Source organism: Hippocampus zosterae, chromosome 9 (genome assembly GCF_025434085.1).
Source record: "Hippocampus zosterae strain Florida chromosome 9, ASM2543408v3, whole genome shotgun sequence".
Classification (NCBI taxonomy): Eukaryota; Metazoa; Chordata; class Actinopteri; order Syngnathiformes; family Syngnathidae; genus Hippocampus; species Hippocampus zosterae.
The window spans coordinates 7,931,253-7,956,795 of NC_067459.1; the positions used below are offsets into that span (position 1 = coordinate 7,931,253).

At 41.9% G+C, this 25,543-nt stretch overlaps 1 protein-coding gene across 8 annotated transcripts in view; it reads left to right on the forward strand.

Moving 5' to 3' along the window:
• nav1b (neuron navigator 1b) overlaps window positions 1–22,890 on the forward strand; it is a 65,729-nt gene extending 42,839 nt beyond the window's left edge. For 6 of the 8 annotated variants that reach the window (XM_052075000.1, XM_052074998.1, XM_052074997.1 and 3 more), the window contains 24 exons: window positions 905–1,664; window positions 3,367–3,771; window positions 3,863–3,904; window positions 4,476–4,633; window positions 5,804–5,974; window positions 6,270–6,325; window positions 6,561–6,584; window positions 7,419–7,496; window positions 9,534–9,617; window positions 9,798–9,909; window positions 10,214–10,335; window positions 10,839–11,020; window positions 11,095–11,251; window positions 12,220–12,394; window positions 12,472–12,563; window positions 12,628–12,723; window positions 13,690–13,858; window positions 17,850–18,085; window positions 18,169–18,323; window positions 18,686–18,757; window positions 18,882–19,078; window positions 19,155–19,273; window positions 19,771–19,968; window positions 20,052–22,890. In XM_052075000.1, the coding sequence (XP_051930960.1) occupies window positions 905–1,664; window positions 3,367–3,771; window positions 3,863–3,904; window positions 4,476–4,633; window positions 5,804–5,974; window positions 6,270–6,325; window positions 6,561–6,584; window positions 7,419–7,496; window positions 9,534–9,617; window positions 9,798–9,909; window positions 10,214–10,335; window positions 10,839–11,020; window positions 11,095–11,251; window positions 12,220–12,394; window positions 12,472–12,563; window positions 12,628–12,723; window positions 13,690–13,858; window positions 17,850–18,085; window positions 18,169–18,323; window positions 18,686–18,757; window positions 18,882–19,078; window positions 19,155–19,273; window positions 19,771–19,968; window positions 20,052–20,135 (3,944 nt within the window). In that variant the 3' untranslated portion in view covers window positions 20,136–22,890. The remainder of the gene's footprint in view (window positions 1–904; window positions 1,665–3,366; window positions 3,772–3,862; window positions 3,905–4,475; window positions 4,634–5,803; window positions 5,975–6,269; window positions 6,326–6,560; window positions 6,585–7,418; window positions 7,497–9,533; window positions 9,618–9,797; window positions 9,910–10,213; window positions 10,336–10,838; window positions 11,021–11,094; window positions 11,252–12,219; window positions 12,395–12,471; window positions 12,564–12,627; window positions 12,724–13,689; window positions 13,859–17,849; window positions 18,086–18,168; window positions 18,324–18,685; window positions 18,758–18,881; window positions 19,079–19,154; window positions 19,274–19,770; window positions 19,969–20,051) is intronic. The other 2 variants (XM_052075001.1, XM_052075002.1) reach the window with 1 other exon arrangement.
• The last annotated feature ends 2,653 nt before the right edge of the window (window positions 22,891–25,543 follow it).

Below are 25,543 nucleotides of genomic sequence, written 5' to 3' on the forward strand. Positions count from 1 at the left end.
CAACCGTTCACAGGGATCCAATCCATTTGGGTTCGGGCGTGGAACTTAGTTTCATTAAAGACTTAACATTTTCCGTAGTTGTGACTGTGAGTGTGCATGTTTGTTTTTCCGTAGTTAATGTTGTGTGTGATTTGTTTATAACCAATCCAGATTTTGCCACCAAAGTTGTCTTTGATAGGCTCCAGTTCATATGACCCAAGTAAAGTCAAACGCTAGAAATGAAAGAAACAAAAGAAAATGGATTGATACACCCTGTATTTTAATCCATTTAATCCCAAATTTTCCCCACACATTTAAAAGTCAAAATCAGGTGTCATTGGTAGCCCTTTTAAATAATCAGTAATTAAAAAATTTGAGCCCTGTCAATTAAATCATTGTTGTCCTTCACAAATGTGACCGGTGGGATTAAATGGGTTTTAATGAGTTTATGATAAAGTATTGACATTAAATCTCAAGGGTTCACAAATGCAACACTAAATAATACCTATGAAATATTGAGTGAAAAGGCCAAATACTTTAGACATTCTTTCGAAAACATGTCAGGACTCAGTTAAAACACATTCACTACACAGAACTGTACTCAGATAAATAAAAAAAAAGAACAAAGAAAAAATTAAATGGAAAAAAAAGTGACTCAAGTTGTCTTGATGATGTGCCCATATTGGATTTTCATTGACTTTAAAAACAGAGACTTATATTATTACCTTTATACCTTTTTGATTAATGAATCAAAAGTCTGGCAGTGATTCACACGTGAGGCACATAAAAGTTCCCCCGAGTAAACGCAGATGTGCCTTTGCTGATAGTGTAACTTGGCTGGAACGCAAAGGTTCTTTGCGCTTTCATCGAATTCATCATTTTGATGCCCTTTAAACTTTCTGTCCGAATTGTTTCCTCTCTGCAGCGCCAAAAAATGACAAGCCGCAGGACAAATCCAAGATTTCCATCAAGACGGCGGGTCTCCAACGGTCACGTTCCGACGCCGGCCGGGATCATCAAGTGGATACGCGAAAGCCCCCGTCTGGTTTAGTCAAACCCACAACAGGAGCCTCCTTTGGCTACAAGAGAACGCCCGCAGCCACCGGTACCGCCACGGTGCTGATAGCAGGAGGTGCCGCCATCTCCAGTGGCTCTGCTACTGTGGGGAAAATTCCCAAGTCCGCAGGCATGTCAATCAAGCCGGTAGGGTTAGGAGCGCCTTCTGGTCGCAAGAACAGCTTTGACGCCAGCAGCGACGCCAGCTTTCTGGGGCCCAATGTCCGCAACAGCATCCAGTACCGCAGCCTTCCTCGACCCGCCAAGTCCAGCACGCTCAGCGTCATCGGTCGCCCCGCGTCCCGACCCGTCAGCGGTACTATAGACGCCAGTCTGCTGACCCTGAAGCCAGTCAGCATGGCCTCAGCGAGCCCCAGAGTAAAAGAACCTACTGGTTTGAGCAGTAAAATTTCCAATCGGACCATCGTTGTCCCGGTGAACCAGACCGACCGGGAGAAGGAGAAGGCCAGGGCCAAAGCCGTGTGCGCTGATATGGACGTGGACTGTCCTTCCCTGAAAGGAGACGAGGTTCCATCAGAGTCCTCGCGAGAATCCGTTTTGAAACTGCACGGCCTGAGACGGACCAGCAGCAGCAAATATCCCGAACTGTCATCACCCACCACGCCAAGGTGCTGCCATCTCACCGTTAAGGCATCTTGTTACTTGCTTAGATGAGAGGATAGCATTGTAGATGCATTTGAATTGTTCACAGAATCGAGATGTGACTGTGCAAACTGTGGAAAGTCAATACAGATTTCATGGATTCACGCGACAGGAGGGTGCTCTCACATGCCAAAAATAAGATTACATGTTCATTGAAGACTTGAAACTGACAATAGAAAGAAAGAAAGAAAGAAAGAAAGAAAGAAAGAAAGAAAGAAAGAAAGAAAGAAAGAAAGAAAGAAAGAAAGAAAGAAAGAAAGAAAGAAAGAAAGAAAGAAAGAAAGAAAGAAAGAAAGAAAAAATAAAACTCAACCAACCAGAGGGAAAAATACCATTCAAAATAACAGTCGGTAAAATGAATTTTCAAGGAATGTACAATATTTCTGCTTGCATTGCAATGCGGTGTAATGTGCAATGTTGAGCAGTTGCTTAACTTTTGAAGATACTCCAAATCACTGTTGATACAGTTATATTAAGATTCATTCGCGGACCAAATTAATAGTCTCTTGGAGTTCATGCAGTTGAGCAAACTGCCTTATGTCTACTTAAAGACATGTTATTGTTTTACCCGACTAGCTAAAAGAGCACCGGAGCTAGCACGTCAAAGACCTGTCGATTCATCTCGAATACTTAGTATGCTCAATATCATCTCACTGCAAGAGTTACACTGACGCGGCTGCTCTTTTTTTTTTTTTTAACAAACTAATCCACACTTCGGTCGGTGTGTGTACACCACATCCATACATGTGTGTGTGTGTGCAAACTTCTCTGTGCGTCAAGCGGCTTCTCCTTCTTCTGGTAGACTTTCATGCTTATAATTGTGGGACAAATCTAACGACACACTGTAACCTGTATCTACAGCACGCAAAATGGTTGCTGTTTTCTCCGTTGTTTATTTATTTAGTGACTTACTTATTCCATCCATTTTCTAATTCGCTTATCCTCACAAGGGTCACGGGCGTGCTGAAGCCTCTCCCAGCTGTCATCGGGCAATAGGCGTGGCACACTGAACTGGTTGCCAGTCAATCGCAAGGCACACACAGAGACAAACAAACATTTGCGTTCACATTCACACCTAGGGACAATTTGGAGTGCCCAATCAACTTGCCATGCATGTTTTTGGAAGGTGGAAGGAAACCAGAGTAGCCACGCAGGCACATCGAGAACATGAAAACGCCACACAGGAAGACCAGAATCCAACCCTGGACCACTGCACTGTGAGGCCGGCATGCTAACCAGTCAACCACAGTGCCGCCCATTTATTTATTTATTTTTATTATTGAATGCATTTTCTATTGATATCGATCACGAGGCAGGGTACACAATGTTGTGTACCCTGCCTCTTGGCCTAAAAGTTAGCTGGGACAAAATGGATGAGTGCAACAGAAAATGTACGGAAGTAGAAACAAACAAACAAACAAAAACAGAAATAAATTGCTATGTTATAGTCATTAGTAAAGTTGTGGTTCACAGAGCTAACTTTCATTCAGGGATCAATAATTCCTGCTCCACGTTTCAAACCTCGTGACCAGTCCTTGTTGTAATCTGTTTTTCGGTTAGATGGGATAGTCTACAATTCCTATGCGATCCTCAATCAAATAAGTCCATTAAATGAGGGGATGCAGTTGCTGTATGACTTATTTTGCTGCTCGTGTCTTCTTCCTTTAGGATGTTCGTCAAGTCGTTGGGGCGTCCACCTAGTTTAGCTCACCTGGACAAGGTCAACTCCAACAGCCTGGACTCCTGCGTGACCATTCAGGACCTCCCTCCCAAAGTCCCCCCATACTCACAGCTCCAAGACCTGGCTTCCTCCCACTCAACAACCCGTCTGACGCCCAGCCCGGCGCCCGTGCTGCACATCGATTCTTCGGGCTCATATACAAGTGACAGCCTGGTTGGTTCGCCCCTGCTATATCCCAAACTGTCAACTATGCACCGCAGCATGGAGTCTTTGCCCCTGCAGATGAGTGTGCCCTCTCGAGCCAGGTTTAGCCCCAAAGAGTCGCAGGGTAGTGAGAGGGGAGTGGGGACCTGGGGTGCCGGGAGCAGGACATCTCTTAACCTCTCAGAAGGGTTAGTGTCATCCCAATGGCCATTGGAAGGAGTGTTTTAGTTTGTTAGTTTGTTTGAATTGATTCAGATTTGTTCTGCTTTCTTTCCACAGGTTGCAGACCGATAGGAACACCTTGCCAAAGAAAGGCTTAGAGTATGTTCATACACTGACAGTCCTCAGTGTACGATGGTCCCAGAAGGTTTTTTACCGTGATTCGGACTTAAATATTGCTTTAGCATCGGTTTGGGCAGTGTTTTTCAAACGTTATTCATCCAAGGAACCTGCTTTAAGATCCATCTCACAGTACACTGGCACGTTAAACGTATCATAGAAAGTAAATATATTGTAATGAACTAATGGTGATTTATCTGGTGTGGAATTTTGGCCTGTTCATTTGAACACGAAGCTTTTCTGCTCTTTTATGAGGTGGAAACACAGGTTTATTGTGCCACCTAGTGGAGGATTATTTCATACTTCTGGCTGTCCTAAAAGAGATGACCAAAATTTAATTATTTGAAGTATGGAAACGAATATGAATTTTCAAACCAATCAATTGAAATTGGATGACTTCACACGTATGGCTATCACTGATTTAAAGACACCGACGTTCCACCTCTCGTACCTATCTGGAACTCCGTCGTAAACCGAGGAGCCCCTGTCATCACACGTCACTGTTGCGTGTCGTGGTGCTTGACCCTGAAGCGACCGCTCTTGTCTCCCCAAGACGCTGCAGCTCGAGCCTGTCGGAAAATGACGGCATGAAGCCGGGGCGCCGCCACTCGCACAACGCGACGTCCGAGCGCATCAGCCCGCCTCAGCTGCCGTCGCCAACCCGCACCATCCACCTCCTGTCCGCCACCAAAGCTCCTCTCACCAACGTGGGTGAGTGACTTATTACCTACACCTCAACACAGTGGCACTTTTTACAAGTACTGAATCGTGTTCTATCCCTTGTTTTGTACCAGAGGTGATTGCTCTAAGACTGCAAGGGAAGCTCAGCTTCCCCTAAAATGTCAAAAAATAAGTGATCAAATATATTGGTGTACATACAATTGTGTGCACATGTCATTGACCAAATATGCATTTCTGGGAGTCTGGACAGTGGGCGTTTATGGCATGGCCCGGACGCTCAGCTTTTCTGCATGATGATTGGATGATCTCTCTGAGGCTCAATCTCGTTTTGATTGACAGCTGAATGAGCCAATCACCGATCTTTTGGTGTAGGCGTCCGTGGGAGCATTTTTCAATTCTCATTCTGTTCTGAGTTGAACTGGAGACTGCTTCTTCTAATCTTAGCGACACTCTCTTGGTTGAAAACGACTTGTGACAGCTTAATGTTTTATTTCTGGTGTGTTTGACTGTAGTTGCTTGTGTTCGCAGACTGACTTACGGTATATCATCACAGTTAAGACCCTGGAAAAGACAGGGTTGTATGACAGGGTCACAGATCATTTTGTTGAAAAGGAACGGAGAGTTGAATTCACGTACAAATAAACGGAAACATTTTATGATGTAGGCCGAAATTGAGCTTCCCCTCCTTGACAGACCAGCATCTGCCACTGCTTTGTACACTGGGGCGGAGAGAGAGAAAATGACTTTCCTTCATTGTTCCCATGAAGTTGCGAGAATGAAACTTTCCAAAATGTCCTGATACGATGAATAATTAAGAACTTCTTCAAGTACTCTGGCTTCCTCCCACATTTAAAACACATGTGTTCGATTCACTGATAAAAATGTTCCATATGTGAGCATGGAAATGTGAAATTTTGCTGGTCTATTTGTGCCCTGCACTTAGCCAATGAGCAATCCAGGGTTTACCCTGACACTCACACGAAGCTTGACGCTTGATAGTCCCCAGTTTACCCGCACTCTCAAGGAGGACAAGCGCTGTAGAAACAGGACGCAATTATAAACTGTGTCTACTGGGGTAACAAAGGCAAAAAGCAAACAAAGCTAAATTTAGCATTTACTCTTCTCTTTTGCTGACTTGTATGTGAACTGTATCCCTCCACTTTCTGCTCAACGTGTCCCTTTCTTTTTCTTTCATGATAGTTGCCCCAATTTCTTCTTCCGGCACACCGAGGATATCGCGCTCCAACAGCATTGGGCCCCCCGGTGACTGCGAACTTTACGGCTCCTCCCCCCTGGGCAGCACCGTGTCGCTGGCGGAGAGGCCCAAAAGTATGATGCGCTCCGGCTCTTTCCGCGAAACCGCAGATGATGGTGAGCCTTGAGCAAAACACTTTTTAGCGTAGGAGGAAAAGGATAACTTTTCAGAGACCCCCAATAATCAGGCCTTTGCTTTAATTACAGTATATCACAAGAGACGGAAAACAGCTCAACTTTCAGCCAATTGTAATAGACATGCAGCCAAATGAATTTACACCTGTCAATTAAAAGTGACCGATGTTATCACTCAGGGTGACAAGCTACCATGCAGTTCTTTAAACAGGAATCAATCTAGAATTTGATCATGCGAAATATGGTTGACAGAGTCATACTTTTTCTCCTTTTGCAGACCACGGCTCTGTGCTCTCTTTAGCTTCCACTGCTTCATCCAACTACTCCTCCTCAGTGAGTAAATTCTGTTTTCATCAAAATGATGTGCAGGCCTTTCCACTTGAACGATAGCACTTTCAATGACTTGCAATTGCAGCAAAGGATATATTACGTATATTATAATATCGCTCTGTTTATGTTATTTAGTCCAAAAAAACTCAGCCCAAGTCGATGTTTGTTTCCTGCAATTTTAACACCTTCTACTCAAATTACCTCTCTCATTTTCATGCTTTTGCGATACCTTCTGTAGAATGAGGACAGGATCCAAGGGGAGGTAAGGCATCACAACTGGGTCACTTTCTGTTGGATCGGGTCCATTTTTCAGTTGCTGTGTTGTTTTAAATGTGATATTAACGCTACCAAAAGCATACACAGAAGCCATTTTCACACTTCATAGCATTCTCTGAAAGCCACCATCATGCTCGTATTTCAATTCTGCCCATCAGTACGTACAGGGGAACTTCCACATGCAATTCCGACACTTTCCAGGACAAGTCTTTTTTTTATCAACTGTCATAAAATGTAAAACCAATTTAATCTAGCATTCACTTGGTGAGTTCTTCTTAAAGACATAGAAATACTTTTCAGAATAACAATTTCTTAAGATGGTAAATGTTGGTTTTTTATTGTTGCTTTTGATAGCTGTAAGATAGATCTGTACTGGCATTTATTGGGGAGAAAAAAAAGACCAAATATTTTACTCACTGTGAAGGGAATCTGTACAATAGAAAAATTTCACTTTTTGTTTTGAATTACGGAAGTTAAAATTAGTTTTTAATTTTTGGAACATGTTATTAAAAACAAAAGAGGCATCGACAACATAAAAAAAAACACACATACAACAAAACACGCACACAAATGTGTCATTTGGTACATTGCTTAACTGGAATGCAGTTTCATTTCCATAGTTATTTTCTTTACTTTTATTGTGGCCCTTATCAAGGCTGCAAATGTGTTTTTTTTAATGTTTGTACCAATAGACTGTTTGTGACATAATCGCTACTACATGAAACACTGCTTCACCTTTGTTCTGTTCCTTGGTCCATGTAAAATTACAAATAGTAAAAATAACTGTTGAATAAGCCCACGGGTGATCTTTCGTCCTCAGCAAATCCGCAAACTACGCCGTGAGCTGGAATCCTCACAGGAGAAAGTCGCCGACTTGACCATGCAGCTGTCAGCCAACGTACGTATGACTAAGGCCCTCTGACTTGGACTTATTCTCTTTCTAAAATGAAAACAACACCTCTTCCACCTTTACCTTCTGCTTATCCGAATTTACAGCACACTGACTTGATTTACACTGCGCGATTCATGTGACACAAATGCATTTTTTTCCCAGCTGTCAAGTCACCATTCGGAAATGAGTTACGGCAGCATAAAAAAAGGGGGGGGGGGGCAGCAATTGAATTGTGGTATCAGATTGGAAAGAGGCCTTCCAAATCTGAACATCAATAATGTAGATATTTGCCAATTGAATGTCAGTGCATTGTAACCCCGCTATACTGATATTTATAATTGCCTGTAGAAGCCACAAGATAGCAGCAAACCTCTACAAATACCAAAATCAGAGGTCTCCAACCTTTTTGAAACGATAAAGATCTCCTGCTTAGCGACGGATGTATGCAGAGGGCTACCAGTTCGATAGTATGCACTTTTGAAATCAATTTGCTCGAATGACATTCAAATGTTATCATTAATCATTCAAGAACCTATACCAACTTTTAAATCAATGAAGCAAAGACAGCCTGCTCCAACTAAACACGATGTAATGTTTAATATTTGTATTCTAATTAACCGTTGTTTATTTTTTTGTTGTCACCACCCGCTGTCGATATTAGTGGATTTATTTATGTGCCTTTTAGCAAATGCGCAGGATATGAGCATTAAATCGGAATTGGACACGTGCAGTGTAAATCCAGCCGTTAACACCAATTTAACGCTGACTTACTTCCTGTTTTGATGCTTTTTACTTCTTTTCACTAACCCCGCAATTGATCAATATAACACCTCTTCGAATGTGTGTCACTGTGTGCGTTATTCGCACGCCTAACAACCACTGTACTCTCTTTTATTTCTCTTGGCCTCTAATTGACTCGTGGGCTTCCTGCTGCTCGCTGCCCGTCCCCCTCCACTACCCGCTAACCGGTCATTCCCGTGGATGTTGGGTGTAACAGTTAGGCCAGGTTTGTTGGACTGTCGCTTGAGTGAAATAATCTCAAATAGGAATTGTTTGTTTATACAAATGTAAACTATACACGACTCACAAAAAGTTACGGATATTGGATTTTTTGGTTAAAGTTTCAGAATGAACCTAAAGGGTGAACTTAATTTGAACTGCTCTAAAGTCCGTCCAACTGTTTTTGCTAGGGTTGCCACCTTTCAGATGTGGAAATAAGGGTGGCTTTACGGTACTGCAATCATTTCATTGCCAATTAACCCTTTCAGGGACAGCGGTAACTACAGTGGACAGCCCATCCTGTTATCAGGTTACAGGTTATCATTATTGGTGCATGAAAGGGTGAAAGGACAATTCCGTATTTTATGGGTCAGGTGGCAACTTTAGTTTTTGCACAGCTTGCTGTTCTCTAACAAGTAGCTGACCAGAAATTAAAACAATCACAACAGGGTTTCTTAGCCCTAAGTCAACCAATATATCTCCTGGTTATATTCAAATATGTCTTTTACTATGCCCTCCACAATTTGACATCAACTATTGATCAACACACCTCACCATTGTGAGGCGTCCACAGAATGTTCTCATAGTGAAGTGAGCAGTGAGTGTCACAGTCATCAGTAAATTGCAACAGTGATAAAGAGCGACTGAAAGAGTCACAGAAAGGTAAAGACGTCGACATCCTTGGAAATGTTCATGGATCAAACGGCTGTTGAGATTTTGTCATTCAACTTCTTGGTAGTACAGAAACATTGACCATCTCCATTAAAACGTTTGGAGCAGCTCAAATTGAGGTCACATGCAAATGTTACAGTGCATTTTACGTTTCCCCTGAAATTTCATCCAAAAGTTGAACATACCATACATTTTGTGAGTAGTGTTTATACCCCATGATGAGCCGGTGCAACACCATTATCTGTCACGCCATCCACCACTGCTTAATATCCATTTGTCCTCTTCTGCTGTTGGAAGTCATTTTCTGATGTCGTGGACTTGTTGGTTGCAACTGGTGAACCTGAATTGAAACTCTCCATGCATGTCAAACAGGCTAACCTGGTCGCAGCTTTTGAACAGAGCCTGGCACTGATGACGGCTCGCCTGCAGACCTTGTCAGCTTCCTCTGAACAAAAGGTGGGTGAAATGATGTTATGAGACACGTGTATAATAGGAAGCAAATCTGGGAACAAAATACAAAAGTATCCTGGGTGTTTTCTGCCTTTGACACCCTTGAGCTGGTTTTGATGGATGGCTAAATGTGACTTGATCATGACACTGGGCATTTCACCACTGATGTGTTTTGTCTCTCCCAAGGATTCTGAGCTGAACGACCTGAGGGACACCATCGAAATTCTGAAGACTAAGAACACCGAGGCCCATGACATCATTCAGGATGCTCTCAATAATTCCGAAATTGTGTCAAAAGGTACTCTCTCTCTCTCTCTCTCTCTCTGTCTCTCTCTCTCTCTCTATATATATATATATATGTATATATATATATATATAGAGAGAGAGAGAGAGAGAGAGAGAAAATTTAGGTGTGTGCTCACTTTTGTGGCCAGCATTTTGTTGGGATCGTTTACACTGTTAGACAAGCTTGACATTTAACACATTTTAAGTGTCATTTCTTCAATGTTGTCGTTGTACTCACCTTTGTGAGCTATATGAATTGACATTTTTAGCGCTGTCCAGACCTACAGGTGTGTCGCTTGTGCTTCAATCCTATTCAGAACTGCAGATAAATCGTCAGGACTCATCAGAAAGTCTCTCCAGCCTCGCCAGCACCGCCAGCCACACGAGCATGGGCAGTCTCAAGGACCAGGAGGCCAAGAAGAAGAAGAAGAAGAGCTGGGTGAGAACGCAGGCATTCAACTCAGATTAAATGACGAGAACTTTTACCCCGTGACAAAACCAACCGAGTCTTTCCCGCATGTGTTCATGATCCAGCTATTAAGCAACACTCTTGTCTCTCCCTCATGCCGCCACCCATTTTTAATTTCAGGTGTACGAGGTGAGTTATGAAGTCTTGTACATCCTTTCTCTTCCCTTTTTTACCTTGCACATTGTGGCCCTAAGCGCATGTTGTCTCGTGGTGTGCAGTTTACAGCAGCCAGACAGGTCAAATCGCATCTGCTCAGAATATGTACCCTGCAAATAGTGGCATCAAGCACTTGGTGTCTATGAGATTGATAGAAACCATTTTACTCTCTTGCAACCCACTACACAAACTTGTTGATTCTGTGATATTTCTAACCTTGAAATGTATGCCGGGACCATTGTAAGCCGAGGAACACCTTTACGATGTGTTGAGCAGATGTAAAAACTACATCGGGTCTTCCCATCTTCCCTTATCAGTTACGCAGCTCGTTCAACAAGGCTTTCAGCAAGAAGGGCGCTAAGCCAACAGGGCCCTATGCCGACATTGAGGAAATTGCCACTCCGGAGTCGTCAGTACCACCTTCACCAAAAGTCAACCGCATTGGGGCTGATCCTCCGCCATCATCCATGAAAGCCTCAGCATCTGCGTCATCATCTGGGTAATGCTCCCTCTCTTGAACATGCCTAACAATCAGAAGACAAAGTGCAGTATTTTCACTTGAAACATGCATAGGCTCTGTGAGGGAAGTGAAGTGATGGATGACAAGGTTGTGTCTGACCTTCGCTCGGAACTGTGGGAAAAGGAGCGCAAACTGACCGACATCCGACTGGAGGCTTTAACCTCAGCCCATCAGCTAGAGCAGCTACAGGAGACCATGACCAACATGCAGGTATAAATGTATTTTGCTTTACAGACCTAAAGCTGATATTAGAACGGAGAACCTCAAGGCTCCACTCAAGGTCCAATTCAATTCACCATACATACCCTGTTGATGGTAATGTTGAGTATCATACATTAAATGCAGATGCTATATTTCTATATCCTCGCATGTGTTACTCTTCCCCCGATTGATTTAAAATACTTGCTTGACTAGTCACTGTGCAATATAAAAGAAGGCCAGTTCTGTCCTGGGCTGCTCCCTTGACACTCTGGAGGAGGTGGGCAACAGAAGAATGCTAACTAAGCTAAAAGCTATGATGGCCAGTCCCTCCCACTCCCTCCAGCCCACCCTGACAGCATTTGGTAGCTCCTTCAGCCAGAGACTGTTACACCCGCGCTGCAAGAAGGCTGTAAATTTCCCCAGTGTGGGACAAATAAAGGATATCTTATCTTATCTTATCTTATCTTATCTTATCTTATCTTATCTTATCTTATCTTATCTTATCTTATCTTATCTTATCTTATCTTATCTTATCTTATATTTTACTCCCTAAATGATGGACACATCTTTAACATATAGGCTATATTTAATTTTCTATGCTTTCACTGGTTTCGATATACAGTATGTGCTTGTCAATGTGTTTCCCTGTTATTTGAGCATCAATGATGATGTCAAACTGGCATTGATGGAGTGCATCCAGTATCTGTGTTTATGCTCCACTCACCTCAGCAGAATCATTATCTTCGGTTTTATTCCGCATTTGGAAGACACGTGATTACAATACAGTACCTTGTTTTCTCTTTACGCTGCAATGACTAATTACCCAATTTTCACTGTCATTTGAAATGAGAAAAAATAAAAATAAATTGTATCACTTGAACCATGCACTGTAAAATCCAGCTTTCATTACCTTCACATATTAGACTTCACTCTCCTTTACATAAGATCTTACTGACAAGGTATTCTTATACCAACAGAGGACTGTGGACAATCTCAAGGTGGAGAACGACCAACTGAAGACAAGCGGCCTGTCCCCCTGCCCGTCTCCTGGACCCTCCAGTTCTGTCTCCCAGTCCTCAGGTCTCACTTCTCTCGCCAGCTTCTCACCACGACACTCTGTTGCAGTGCGTGATGCCAGAAGAACCAGTACAGGTATAGTTCAAACCCTGTCATGTCAGTTTCATCAATGTCCCCGTGTCAACTATCCAATTGTTGTTTCCTTCCAACAGATTCCATGGATTATGCCAGTCTGTCCTCGCAGCGAGATGACCATCGTGTCAGGGTGGTGGTTTGCATTGCAGATTTGCTCATCTTCAAAGATGTAAGTGTGCTGTTTTTTGTCAGCCCGTAGACATTGTGATACATGTGCATCACCTGCGTTGCAGGAGGTGAAACAGCAGGACTTCTTCCTTGGTACCGTCAGAGTGAATGGCAGGATGGACTGGCCCATGCTGGACTCTGCTGTCAGCCAGGCCTTCAAGGTGAGACAGCTTATTCTTTGAGTATGACCTGGCCCACGCGCAGAATGTGCCACCCTACTAGCGCAAGCAGTGATGGAAACACATATGCAATAACTCCAGATGAACTCCTACCTTTGACGTTTGAGGAATTTGCAATTGTGTGAATGCTGGGAGACGAACATTAACACGACGGGCTCCTCTGTTTATGATACCGACATATAACATGTTGGGTTTACGGCCTCGGGTCTTTTTGAATATGAAGCCCCAAGCTTGCCGCAGTTTTTGCCTCATCACCTTTCTACGGCATCAGAAAATGAATTTAATTAGTGTTTCAACAAGGCTATATAATGTAAAAAGTGACGTGCTGTCAGTACTTTCCGGATACGATGTATATTGACCTATGACCATATCTGACTCATAGTCCTTTAGTTTGAATCTGACTCCATCCTGTGTGGAATGTGCATATTAACCCACCATTTTCCAGATCCTTCCACATTAACAAAACATAGTTTACATTCATTGGAGACTCAAAATTGTCCATACTGTAGGTGCCAATGTGAGCGTCAACGATTGACAGTCTAAAAGTGCCCTTCCGTTGACTGGCGACAAGTTCAAAGTTTACCATCCATCAACTCTTGCTAAAAACAACAACAACAACAGACAACGTGGGACCCAAAGCCCTTGGTTGGGGACTGAAAAATTTTACGTAACTGAAAATGATTCAGTAGCGCAGTATTATCAGTCATCGTGAACTAATCAGGTGAAGCAGTGGTCATCACGTCTGCCTCACAGTTCTGATGTTCAGGGTTTGAATCTCAGGCCATGTCCTCTGTGCTCCAATGTACATCGTAAGCACCTCACAGACTGTATGTATTTACTTTGTACTATACCAGGGACATTGCCATATTTATAAACAAGCATTATTGTCCTGGATTGCTATTTTTTCTTGCCATTTCTTGGCCTTCATTGCCATGTCATTCATTCAAGGTTTATGTTGCCAAAGTGGACCCCACCTCCAGTCTTGGCCTATCGATGGACTCCATCTACAGCTACAGCATGGGCCACATCAAGAGGGTGCTGGGAGGAGAGGCGCCAGAGACGCAACCCTCTCGCTGCATGTCCCGAGGTCCTACCAGCATCACCGTGGCTCTCAAAGGTACAGATACAATTGACCAGTGTTGATGACCAGTTTTATTTTTCACTAGGGTGGTTTTGATCATTATATGTACATTTTTAAACAAATGTGTACCAGAATTTACTAGGTCAGCTAAAGTTTCTTATGCAAGCCCTCAAATGTGCTTGTTTTGATGCAGGCAAATCTTTTGATAAAAAGTTGCAGAGAATCAAATATTTATGACAAGTGTACATCCGAACCGATCATTACTTTTCACATTGAACAACGTTTCTTGGACCACCAATGTACTCTACAGTGCTGACCTGAAAAACATGTTTTGTGGGCGAACACAGCAAAACGATGTAAAAATCTTGTGTTGGTTTTATGGGTCAGCTTAACACAAATGCAAACAACACCCACACCATTATGACAGTCGGGGGAAAAAAATGGGGATTGTTTGTGTATGGTCTCTTGCATTAAAAATATATATAATAACATTAGTTTAGAATCATTAAAAATACACATCCATAACAAAAAAGTATGTGTGTAGCCTGCTTAATTAATTATGGTGAATGATTTTTCACTTTCTGAGCAGATCAGGAAGCAAAAATGTCTTGTAACACAACACTGAATAATCGCTCAAGATAATCTTCTGAAGAAATCTGCTAATCGGGCCTTTACAGACTTTGATTGCAATGGAGGGAAAATGCTCAAATTTCGCCAGATATGTGAGTAAGATGTTAAAAATCATATGTGTGTATTTCATAGAAACAAACAAAAATCTAATCTAATTGACTAATGGTCTCTGCGGAGAAAAGTACAATTCTCCACATGAATCTTGGGACATGTCATTCGCGTGAAGACGGTGAAAAGTGAAGCACCAAATCAAATCGAACACCTGCGTAACTCGATGCCCCTTAATTTTGTACCAACCGGGTCCAGCTGGTCGACCCACCGGTCCCCTGTGGATGTCCGTACGGAACCTCACACTTACGCTAGCTGGTGGACTCACTCACACTTGCAACACTGGAAGTTATTTTCAGAGCCAAATGCTTGGATAACACATTGCTTATGGGGGGGCATGCGAGGAGATACTTAAATTAATCTGTGTGATGCCTTCTTCCTGCCGCCATCGTTATTTCTTTAATGAGCGTTGAACTGAGTACGTTTGTCGTCCTTAACCCTTGGGTCCTTCAAATGAAAAAAAACCCCAAGTTACGCATTTTACAATTTTTGTAATGATGTATTTTGTGTTATACAAACATTCTTTTTTTTTTCAAACACTCAAAATGTTCAGAGGCATCTGTGCTATCCATACATATATAGTTTTTATTAGTTCTTTGGGATTTTGTAATCTTTTTTTTTGCAAAAGGAAAAAAAAATGTGTCTGGAGGTCTCAACCAAGCCCTACTAACAATCCCAACCGGACGTGTTCATGTAAAATGCGTTGGTTTGAAGCCTCCTGCAAAAAGGCAAACTCATTTGCGATCCTCTGGCGCCACCCAAAGGTTGCACAATTGGAATGACCTCAACCCAACAATGTGGCATGCATACATCTGTCCAAGCGAAAACAAAGCGATTGACGTAAAAATCGCGTGAAATGCATGTTTACACATTAGGTTTACGATGCATTCAAAAATATGAATTATAATGGGTCTCTATGGTGCAAAATATGTACATTGTGATTATGGAATCTAAACCTTTTTTATTATTGCTGCAATTCCTGAGAATTATCAGCCGGTGACATCATGAAATTTAGGCCATTTTAGAACCCCCCCATACGTTTCAGCTCTCTCGTGTTTTTCTGAATGCCTTTGCCTTTGATTCAAAGACATAATTTTACATTTATCGCAAGCTGTGGACTACGAGGGTTAAATTGAGGTTGATCAAAAGCAGGCCGCTTATTGTGTTGCTGTGTTTGGCTCAAATTGTCTGGGATGTGAAACTTGGAAATGACATTTATGGACTTACAGAAAAATGTGAACCCCATTGGCGTGGATGATGGTGTTCTAATTAACAGCCCCAAAATAACATTGTCTCAAAATTATACTGGTGTCATTCCAAATTGCAAAACGTACAGGTTACCCCTGTTAATCGCAAGGATTTATTCCAGACCCATCCACAAAGTCTGGGGTATAGAAACCCAATAAACCCAATTTGAAAAAGAAAATGTTAACAGTTATACTCTTCACCCTTTTAACACATTTAAACTTATTCAAACACTTTTTGAATCCACTGTATTGTAAATGTGACCATAAAAAATATTTGCAAGTTCACGTGCATCTTCAGCTGTGCCTCTCTTTTTCCATTTGTAAGGGCATTCAAATTATTAAAAGTAAAAGTACACTCCAAGCTCCCCTAAAAAAACAATCGCTATACACCATACATTTCAGCAATACAGCCCCGATTTCCATAACAGATACGTAGATTAAGTTCCAGAAAAAAATTGTGAGATGCAACGGGGGCCTGGTCAGTGTGCTTAAGTCAGAACAGCCGCACTGCTGCAGTTTTTTTGTCTGTGCGGATTCTCCCATTGACTTAAGTGTGTCAACAACGCACCTACATGAAATATACACACTCTGGGTGGGGCGGCCTTTAACATTTGGTGTGACGCCGACAAATTTCTCAATGCGCACATTCTCCTGAAAAATAAGCGTATTTTGGACTCTGAACTCTGGAAGCTGTACAAAGGCAAAACATCACACAGTATTGCACGTTTTGAATCATTTCACCTACGCTGGAGCATATCACTGGCCGACTCAAAATGATTTATGATGACGTGTGGCTGCGATTGGGCATGGGGGGAAGGGGTCTTGGGGGGGGGGGGCATCTGTCCAAAATACGCTTATTGACTGCCCAACGGCTTGACCACTCACTGAATCATGCCTCTTTGGTGCTTGTACACATGGTGGATGTGTCTGAAGCCTAGGCGGGAGAATTGCCATCTTTTGAAAGTGCGGAAGAAAGGCACGAAAGAATATGCTCCTAAATCAGTCTCTCTCAATCATTATTCTGTTACGCCCCTGACAAATAAGAAAACATTTTGCGCACCCCCAACTCTCCAGTGCAACTATAAATACTATCATTTGTTGAGAAAATTGTTATAAGTTCATCTCTGCATGACATTGTATCATTATCATGAAATAAAACTGAAACATGAAAGCAATATAGATAACTATAGTAGAGATGAAAGTCTTGCGGATTTTCCCGGAATTCTGGATTTTCAAAATTTCATGAAATTCCTTCCGGTAAATTGAGGAAAAATTGGCTGAAATTAATCAGAATATTAGTTGACAACATTGAACGAACACACATTCTAGTTTGTTGTTTTGCTTTCACGAGCATAGCCATGTTTGTGTAAACTAATTCATGCGTGATCAGTCAGGATGAGTGGCTACAATGACCACGTTTTACAGTGCACAGCCATGCAAGTCTAAGTGCACATGGTCTTGTAACCTTCCATGCCTTTGTAAGATCGCAAGGGCTCACTGTTGTAGTTCTCCCCCCCTCCATTGCAATATTTGCAAAAAGCACTCCGGGTGCTTGAAAGGGATCTGTCATTTTCAATTTGTCCATCTTACGCATATATCTTATGACATTCTTTACATCAAAATGAAATGTGAATTCAATCAAAAGGAATTTTGATTGATACACGCTTATTTTACCATTTCGGTCCATTGCAAATCCTTCTCCTGCGGGCCCCAACTACCCTGCCTACATGGTTGCGTGAACGAATGCACGTGGGGATCAGTCACGTGATATCCGGAGTGCTATACTGCCTGCGCACACGCTGACACTGAGAGCATCACTGCCATCTACTGTGTAGTAGTAATAGTGCAATTGCACTTACCTAGTATGGCAAAATAACAATTAAAAACAACATGTTCTCCGGGGTAACTCGCACCTCCACTAGGATCGCAAGGGGGCGCGCCCCACTATTTGAGATCTGGGCTAATTGTAAAGAACCCTGTTATATAAATGCAGAACGTCTTTTGTCTTTGTCTTCATCCGTTTCTGCCATTTTTATTCCCAGGTTTGAAGGAGAAATGTGTTGACAGCCTCGTCTTCGAGGCCCTCATCCCTAAACCCATGATGCAACACTACATCAGCCTGCTGCTCAAACACCGCAGACTCATCCTCTCCGGACCAAGTGGAACGGGCAAGACCTACCTGGCCTCGCGGCTGGCCGAATATCTGGTGGACCGTAGCGCCCGTGAAGTCTCCGATGGCATCGTGGTGACCTTCAATATGCATCGTCAGTCCTGCAAGGTGAGAGGAAACATCGTCACACGGCCTGTCTGATTCTTCAAATTAGCATTTCAAAAACCTTTATTTCCATTCTCTTCCCCCAGGACCTCCAGCTGTATCTTTCAAACCTAGCTAATCAAATAGATAGAGAATCCAGCTCGTCAGAAAATCCTCTGGTCATTATCGTGGACGATATTCACGATCCGGCTTCAGTCAGCGAATTGATCAACGGAGCGCTGACATGCAAATATCACAAATGGTAATCTATGCAGAAAATGACATTTAAAAAAAATATGATACCGTAACACCTCGCCTATTGGTGATTTGCTAATGCCAAAGTTTTTGGGTAACTTGTGCTACTGTCATCTTTTTTTCGTTTTGATGTTTGGTGCACTTTGGTGCCCAAGTTTGTGCCAAAGCAAAAGCCCTTTGTCTTGACTATTAAGGAAATATGTTGAAGTCGAACACCTCGACATAGCAATAAACTTTGTATGTCAGGGATAGGTATAGGTAATTGACATTATATTATCTTTTTTTGGGGCGGGGGCGCCAATAGTATTCTTGTGGGAAATGAAATTAAAACACCTTTTGGCTTGTGGGTGACTATGTTTCCGTCTTTAGTCCGTACATCATCGGAACAAGCAATCAGCCAGTGAAGATGACTGCAAACCACAGCCTCCACCTCAGCTTCAGGTCAGTGATGTAATTCTAACCTGCGTAAAAAAATAAAAATAAACAAGCGTGACATATTGTAGCGGCGGGCCGTGGCTTTCAGACGTCGGTCTTCACGAAGACATCTGACCCCCCTTTGTCTAAGGATGGTGACCTTCTCCAACAACGTGGAGCCCGCCAATGGCTTCCTGGTTCGCTACTTGCACAGAAAGCTGATGGAGTCTGAGGACGAGCGGAACCTGGCCAACGAGGATCTGGTCCGTGTGCTGGACTGGGTTCCCAAATTGTGGTATCACTTGCACACCTTCCTGGAGAAGCACAGCACGTCCGACTTTCTCATTGGTAGGAAATCCTGATCAAAAATTTGAAGGATATCTTGACATCCATGCATGAATGTGTTTTGCCGTACTCTCCTTAGGCCCGTGCTTTTTCCTGTCCTGTCCAGTCACGGTGGAGGAGTTCCGGTCATGGTTCATTGACCTTTGGAACCATTCTATTATTCCTTACTTGCAAGAGGGAGCCAAGGACGGCATCAAGGTGAGACTGTGTGTACATTGCTGAAGTACCGAGTGGGAATTGGGGACTAGTGGTTAGTACATCTGCCTTACAGTTCTGAGGTTCTGGGTTTGACTCCCAGCTCCACCATTCCTGTATTGAATTTGTGTATGGGTTTTTTTCTGTGCATTTTGTTTATCCCACATTCCATAGACTTGCATGCCATGCTCATTGAAGACTAAATAGTCCACAGTGATTTATGTGTGTGAATGGTTGTTTGATGCGGTGCATTTGTGAACGTGTACATAAATGGTTGTTTGTTTCTGTATGCCCTGCGAATGAGCGGTAACAAGTCCCGGCTGGAGCCCACCCTTTGCTCAAAGTCAGCTGGGATAGGCTCCATTTGTGTCTGATAAATGAGCCCAAGCCTTCTTTCAGAGAGTAGTTCCTGTGTTCCAAACACACTGGCCTCTTCAAAAGTTGAACCACGCTATCAGCTTTTCAAGGTTCTCTAATTTTACCCTCCTGTTATGCTGCAGTTCCATGGCCAGAAAGCGGTCTGGGAGGACCCTGTAGAGTGGGTGAGGGGCACCCTGCCTTGGCCTTCTGCCCAGCAGGACCAGGCGAAGCTCTTCCACCTTCCTCCCCCAAGCATCTGCTCCAGTAGCCCCGGTCAGGCCGGCGAGGAGAAGTCACGCAAGGAGACCACGCCCAGCTCCACGGAATCTGATCCATTGGTAAGCGAGATCACCTCGTGACATGCGGCGAAAATGAGTGCTTTTATTTGAAATGGACGTGAAGGTGCTTTCTCTGCTTTTAGATGGCAATGCTTTTGAAGCTTCAAGAGGCTGCCAATTACATCGAATCACCAGACAAAGACAACCCCAGCCTGCCAAGACTGTGAATAAGCTTGCACGTTAAAAAACACTCAAACCGAAAAAAAAGTAATTGTCACTCATTTGACATGACAGCCTGCTGTTCATTCGAGAAAAAAAAAGTTTTTAGGGTGATTTTGAAGCGTCATTCCTACCATGGGAAGTTAAAAGTGAAAATCTTACAGTATTTTTAAGAAAATACAAATGTATTTCAATATATATCCATACACTGTACGTACAGGGGGTCCTCATTTTCTGTCAGAGTTCCGACGATGGCAATGTAACCCAAATTTCTATATAATTCCGAATGCACTGTCATCTACCATGAACCTACAATGACCATAAATTTCCTGGTTCAAATAGGATTTGTCATTAAGACACTGTAAAGCCAATTCTGAGATTTGCTCCAAAATACACATTTGAAAATAATCGCTGAAATCAAGCAAACCCTTAGAACTATGTCACAACCAATTTTGGGGATAAAGCTTTAATCTGTTACCAATCCTTTTTCCTGATACTTTTTTTTTTTGGGGTGGGGGGGGCTAGGCTTTTACAGTGTCTTTGTGACACACTTCACTTGCCTGCCACGCTATGAAAGAACTTCGGTTGCAATTCTGAGTTGACTAGTTTTTATGATTCGGCTAGCTGGTGCCTCCCTTCGGGGCGTGTAAATTCGCAGAACTACGTAGTGGGATATTATTTCAGCCACCAGAGGTTTTAAGCAGATAGATTTTTGTGACTCAAACACGGATATATGCGTAGGCATAAGAAAGAGGCCCGGAGCCTATATTTTGAAGCCTCATTCTATACTGTATATATATTTTTTTTGCAATGTTTGTCGTCAATCAAATTTGGCGGGTTCGACAACAACACTCTTCTGTGGTGTGTCAAATTTAAAAGAAATTTTTAGAGTTCATCTGGAAAGGCATTTTGTGTTCATCCTGAAATTCCTCCTATAACCCAAATATTTGTAAATACCGTGCAGCGTATTCTTACTCGGCTCACACTGTCCGTAGTCTCAAAATGTTGTCTCGCATGTCGGGCTCATCATAATCCGAGGACCCCCTGCATATATTGACATGATTCACTTCAGGTCCGTTGACCACCTGTTTGCCCTCAATGATCTTCTTAGATTGGTGCTAATAAACACTTCAGGTGATGTCCAAACCAGCACAGCCTCCGAAGCGCAGCAAGGGGATACTTTGTGCTCGTCCACTGAAGCTGTTCTGAAATGCAATGCAGAAGGGGAAAAAATAATTCAATAAAAAGAGTATGACAGCACGTTGCTGAAGTTCATATCTGCCGGATCCGTCTCTTCAAGCCAAATGTTACGCATTATGCAATCCCGACTTTCCATCCTGAGCAGGTGAAAAAAATATATGCCTTAACGAAAAAAAACTTCACTGGTGCTTACGTCAGCTTAGCTCCTCCCATTAGCAAGTTTCAAGAGCCTTTCATTACCTGCCACGAGTCCTCAGTTTGAACTTGCATATCCATAATCGCAAATTGGAAAATGTTGCTGTCATACTCTTTTTTTTCCCCCTCTCTCTCTCTCTCTCTCCACAAGTCTTCGAGCACTTATGTATTTTAGCTGCTTAACCTTAAAACACACACAAGCATCCACAATTGCTCCACCAGCAGGAGGAGAATGATGACACACTTTGATTCCACGATCTTTAAACTCAACACAAGGGTTACTTAGTGCCACACAGAATGCACTTGCATCTTAATTTATTTCACTCCAACAATAAAACATCTATTTTAAATAGACTCACGACACGCAGTGTGAAATCCATGCATCCATCATCAACACCGCTTACCATGAACAGGGTTGTTGGAGCCTAGCCCAAATGACTTTGGGGGGAAGCTGGGCTACACCCTGAACTGGTCGCCAGTCAGTCGCAGGGCCCACATAGAGACAACCTTCACGCCGACATTCACTGAGTGGGAAGCGACCCTCACTGCCGCCATACAAGTCAGGCGAGTGTACCACTACACTATTAGCGAGTCGCAGTGCTGAAACATTCATCAAAAACAAGGCAGAGCTTCATTTTATTTTGTTAAGTGGCTACAAGACAATAGAATTCTCTGGATTTCATTCTTTTTTTTCTTTAAGATGCATAGTCTATTTAAAAAAAATGTGAATGTGGGTCCAGATGATTTAATTTCGTGCAACCACTTGACAAAATAAAGCTGAATCAATTGAATTCACCATTTTTTTAAGTGTGAAAAAATCGATTTAAGTTAAATATTAGCACTGCACTTAAGTAAATTATCGGAAAGTAAATATGGTTCTAAATAATGATCCACTAAAAAAAGTAAGGCACTTAAACTTGATCAAGACTGTACTTATCTTTAAAATCAAACAGTTGTAGAAGGTTAAAATGTGACTTGATTGTACTGAAAAGTTAAATATAATTGAATTGTACTTCAGAAAAATTCAATCCACTGTAACATGATGAAAAGGGATTCTGTGTGCCACATTATGAGAACCACTGACCGACATGTATTATTTTTGATGTTTGTGTGTGGCCCTAATACTCCTTCGAAAGTGTTGGAGTTCCTTACAGCTTAATGATCACATGTGAAAACATTGTTCCAAATCACGTATGAGGGTACACATGATTGTTGAAACAACAATCATCAAGGAAACAACTAAAAATATTGAACATGTAGCAAAATTAATGAGTTGACAAGAAGAGAAACAGCCGAGGAGAAAGACTTTATAGCCACCTAGACTTATTTCATCGTCCTATCACATCACACACTTCATCAGAAGAATTTTTTTTTTAAAGTTGCATTTTATCTTATCGACATTTGGGTATGTTTGGTGTTTTTCACGTTGTTCGATGTCGAATATCATGTAACGATTCAGGGTAAGTTGGCCAGATTGTTATCGTTAAATAGATTTTTAGAGTAACTTTTTTAAGAGAAAAGTGGCTTCGCGTAAGACATTGTACCATGCGTAATGACCATGACCTTGTGACAGTATTCGCGGATGGCTCCAGAGTCATGTATTTATTTATTTTTGTGTGTGTGTGTGTATGTAAAATATAGATTGTTCCTAAAATAGAAAATGACTGTATTTAAAAAAAAAAAAAGGGTACACTCATTGCGTTTACTGACTTTGTTCACAGAATGCTCAAATCTGGCCTCGGTGTGTGTGTCCCGCTTTAAGGATGTCATATTGAATGAATTTCACGTGTGTAATCATATCAATGAATGTCCAGACATTTTAATGTGATAACATAAATGAAAAGTAAAAATAAAAGTCGCTTGGTTACGAATTGACGACTCCGATTGGTCAAAGGAGTGAATACAAAGATGAATTTCACTCACAAGATGGGATTTAAAGACATTTTTTTGTATATATGTTGGCCTTGTTAACCCCTACCACCCCCTAAAAAAACTGGACTGGTTGTTTTGCTTATCTTTGTGCCGTAGCCATGACTGGGTTTGTACTATACAGCAACTTCTGCTTGTGATTTTGCCAATGTCGGACGGTCCAGTTGTTAATTCGGGAGTGAAGGGATAACCCGGTGAGCCTTAAAACGATGGTTTCGTCAGGGGCGTCATGTTGGAAACAGGGTAAATCGACCTCGTTTGAAATAATGGTCAAGATCTCCATTTCAAATTGAAACTTTAATTCCAAAAAGGTGGAAAAAGCACTTTGAATGGGCGTAACCCCAAAAACTAAATGGAGGCCGTTACAGGTTGCTGGATAGTCACATTCTTTTTCAGAAAGTTGTTGTCAACTGAACAGTAAATATCGGAGAGAAAAAAAAATGCTATGGGATTTTTTTAAATGTTCAGGATTTTTCTGTGTTGTAAATGCATGTAAACTCGCTATGTGACCACGAGGAAGATCATTTGTTTTTGTTTTCTTTTTTTACTACTCCGATATTTGATATTTCCTCTTCTTTTCTAAGAATCCTTTATAAACGTTAAGTTCTCTATTTTGTACGAAACGTCATTGTAAAGATTGTAAATATGGCAGCGTTCTGGATGCACGGCAAAAAAATTGTTCAGAGTTGGGTTCCGATAAAAACGTGGATAGGTTTAACGAAAAACGCTGGGCTGGCTCCATTACTGTACATCCACCACCCGTACAACCAACCACTGTTTGTTCAAATCAATAAAGTACGTTATATTTCATCGCCTCCATCTTGTCACTTCATTGAATCAAAAAAAAGAAATCAAAACGTCTGAATTCTTGAGCGCCTTAACGCTCTCTGTGCATTCAAAACAAAAAGAAAAACATCTCCAGTTTTTGTGAAATTGTCTCTAATCATGGCCAATCTTTCTTATCACGACAAATTTTGAAAAAGACGTCTGGGACTGGGTGACAGGATGTCTTTTCGTTCCACTTGGTGCCATTTCATAATGAATTACCGGGTACCTTTCGTCGAAAGCTGTCATGAGCGTCGCTGCCATGGTACATAGTACATAAGTGACATGTTTTAATATTTATACTAAATAATTGGCTAATACACTGTAAATGATACAATAAATACATTAGTCATTCCATTTTACATTCATTGGAATAGTTATATGTTAGTTTATTGGAGTTACTCAAATAAAAAATGAGTATGGAGTATTTAATTTTTTTTAATCAAATATAATCAATTTCTCCAAAAAAAGGACATTTATTGTGACTAGAACAACAACTAAAAATGCCTTTTTTGTTTTTCCTTTTTTGTATTTCAAACAAATGGAAAAACAATTGGCTTTTTTTGTTGTTTCTTTTTTTTACATATACAAGTGGCCCGGTGATGCAGATGTTAGCGTGTCGACCTCACAGTGCAGAGGTCGTGGGTTCATGCACTCTAAATTGTCCCCAGTTGTGAGTATGAGCGCGGATGGTTGTTCGTCTCTGTATGCCGTGCGATTGGCTGGCAACCGGTTCAGGGTGTCCCCTGCCTACTGCCCGAAGACAGCTGGGCTAGGCTCCAGCACCCACCACGACCCTTGAGAGGATCAAGTGGATTGGAAATTGGATGGACGAATGGATATGAGTAAAAGAAACAATTTCACTTAATTTTTTTCAATGAGCTTCGATAAGTAATCGGTGAACACGTTTTTTGTTTGTGAACGTTCAACAGAGAAACAACTGTAATAATTAGTAGCTAAGAGTTTTACATATACTTGTACATGTATAAACATAAACAAGTGGTGATGTATGCTAAATATTGAATTATAAAAATACTCTATATTTGCTCTGATTTTATTCAGTATTGATTCAGTAATGTTCATTTAATTGAGTCACTTAACGGGTGAATTCCTTGAGACTTGCCTACCTGATTTTGGAGCTTCAAACTTGCCTCTTTTTTTTTCATTTGTAGCTCAATATTGTGCCGAGCTGAGCGGAGGTGTCAATTGCGCCCATTCCAAAGGGGGCTGGGCCTGTCTCTTGGTGGGGGTCTATTTAATGCCCTTC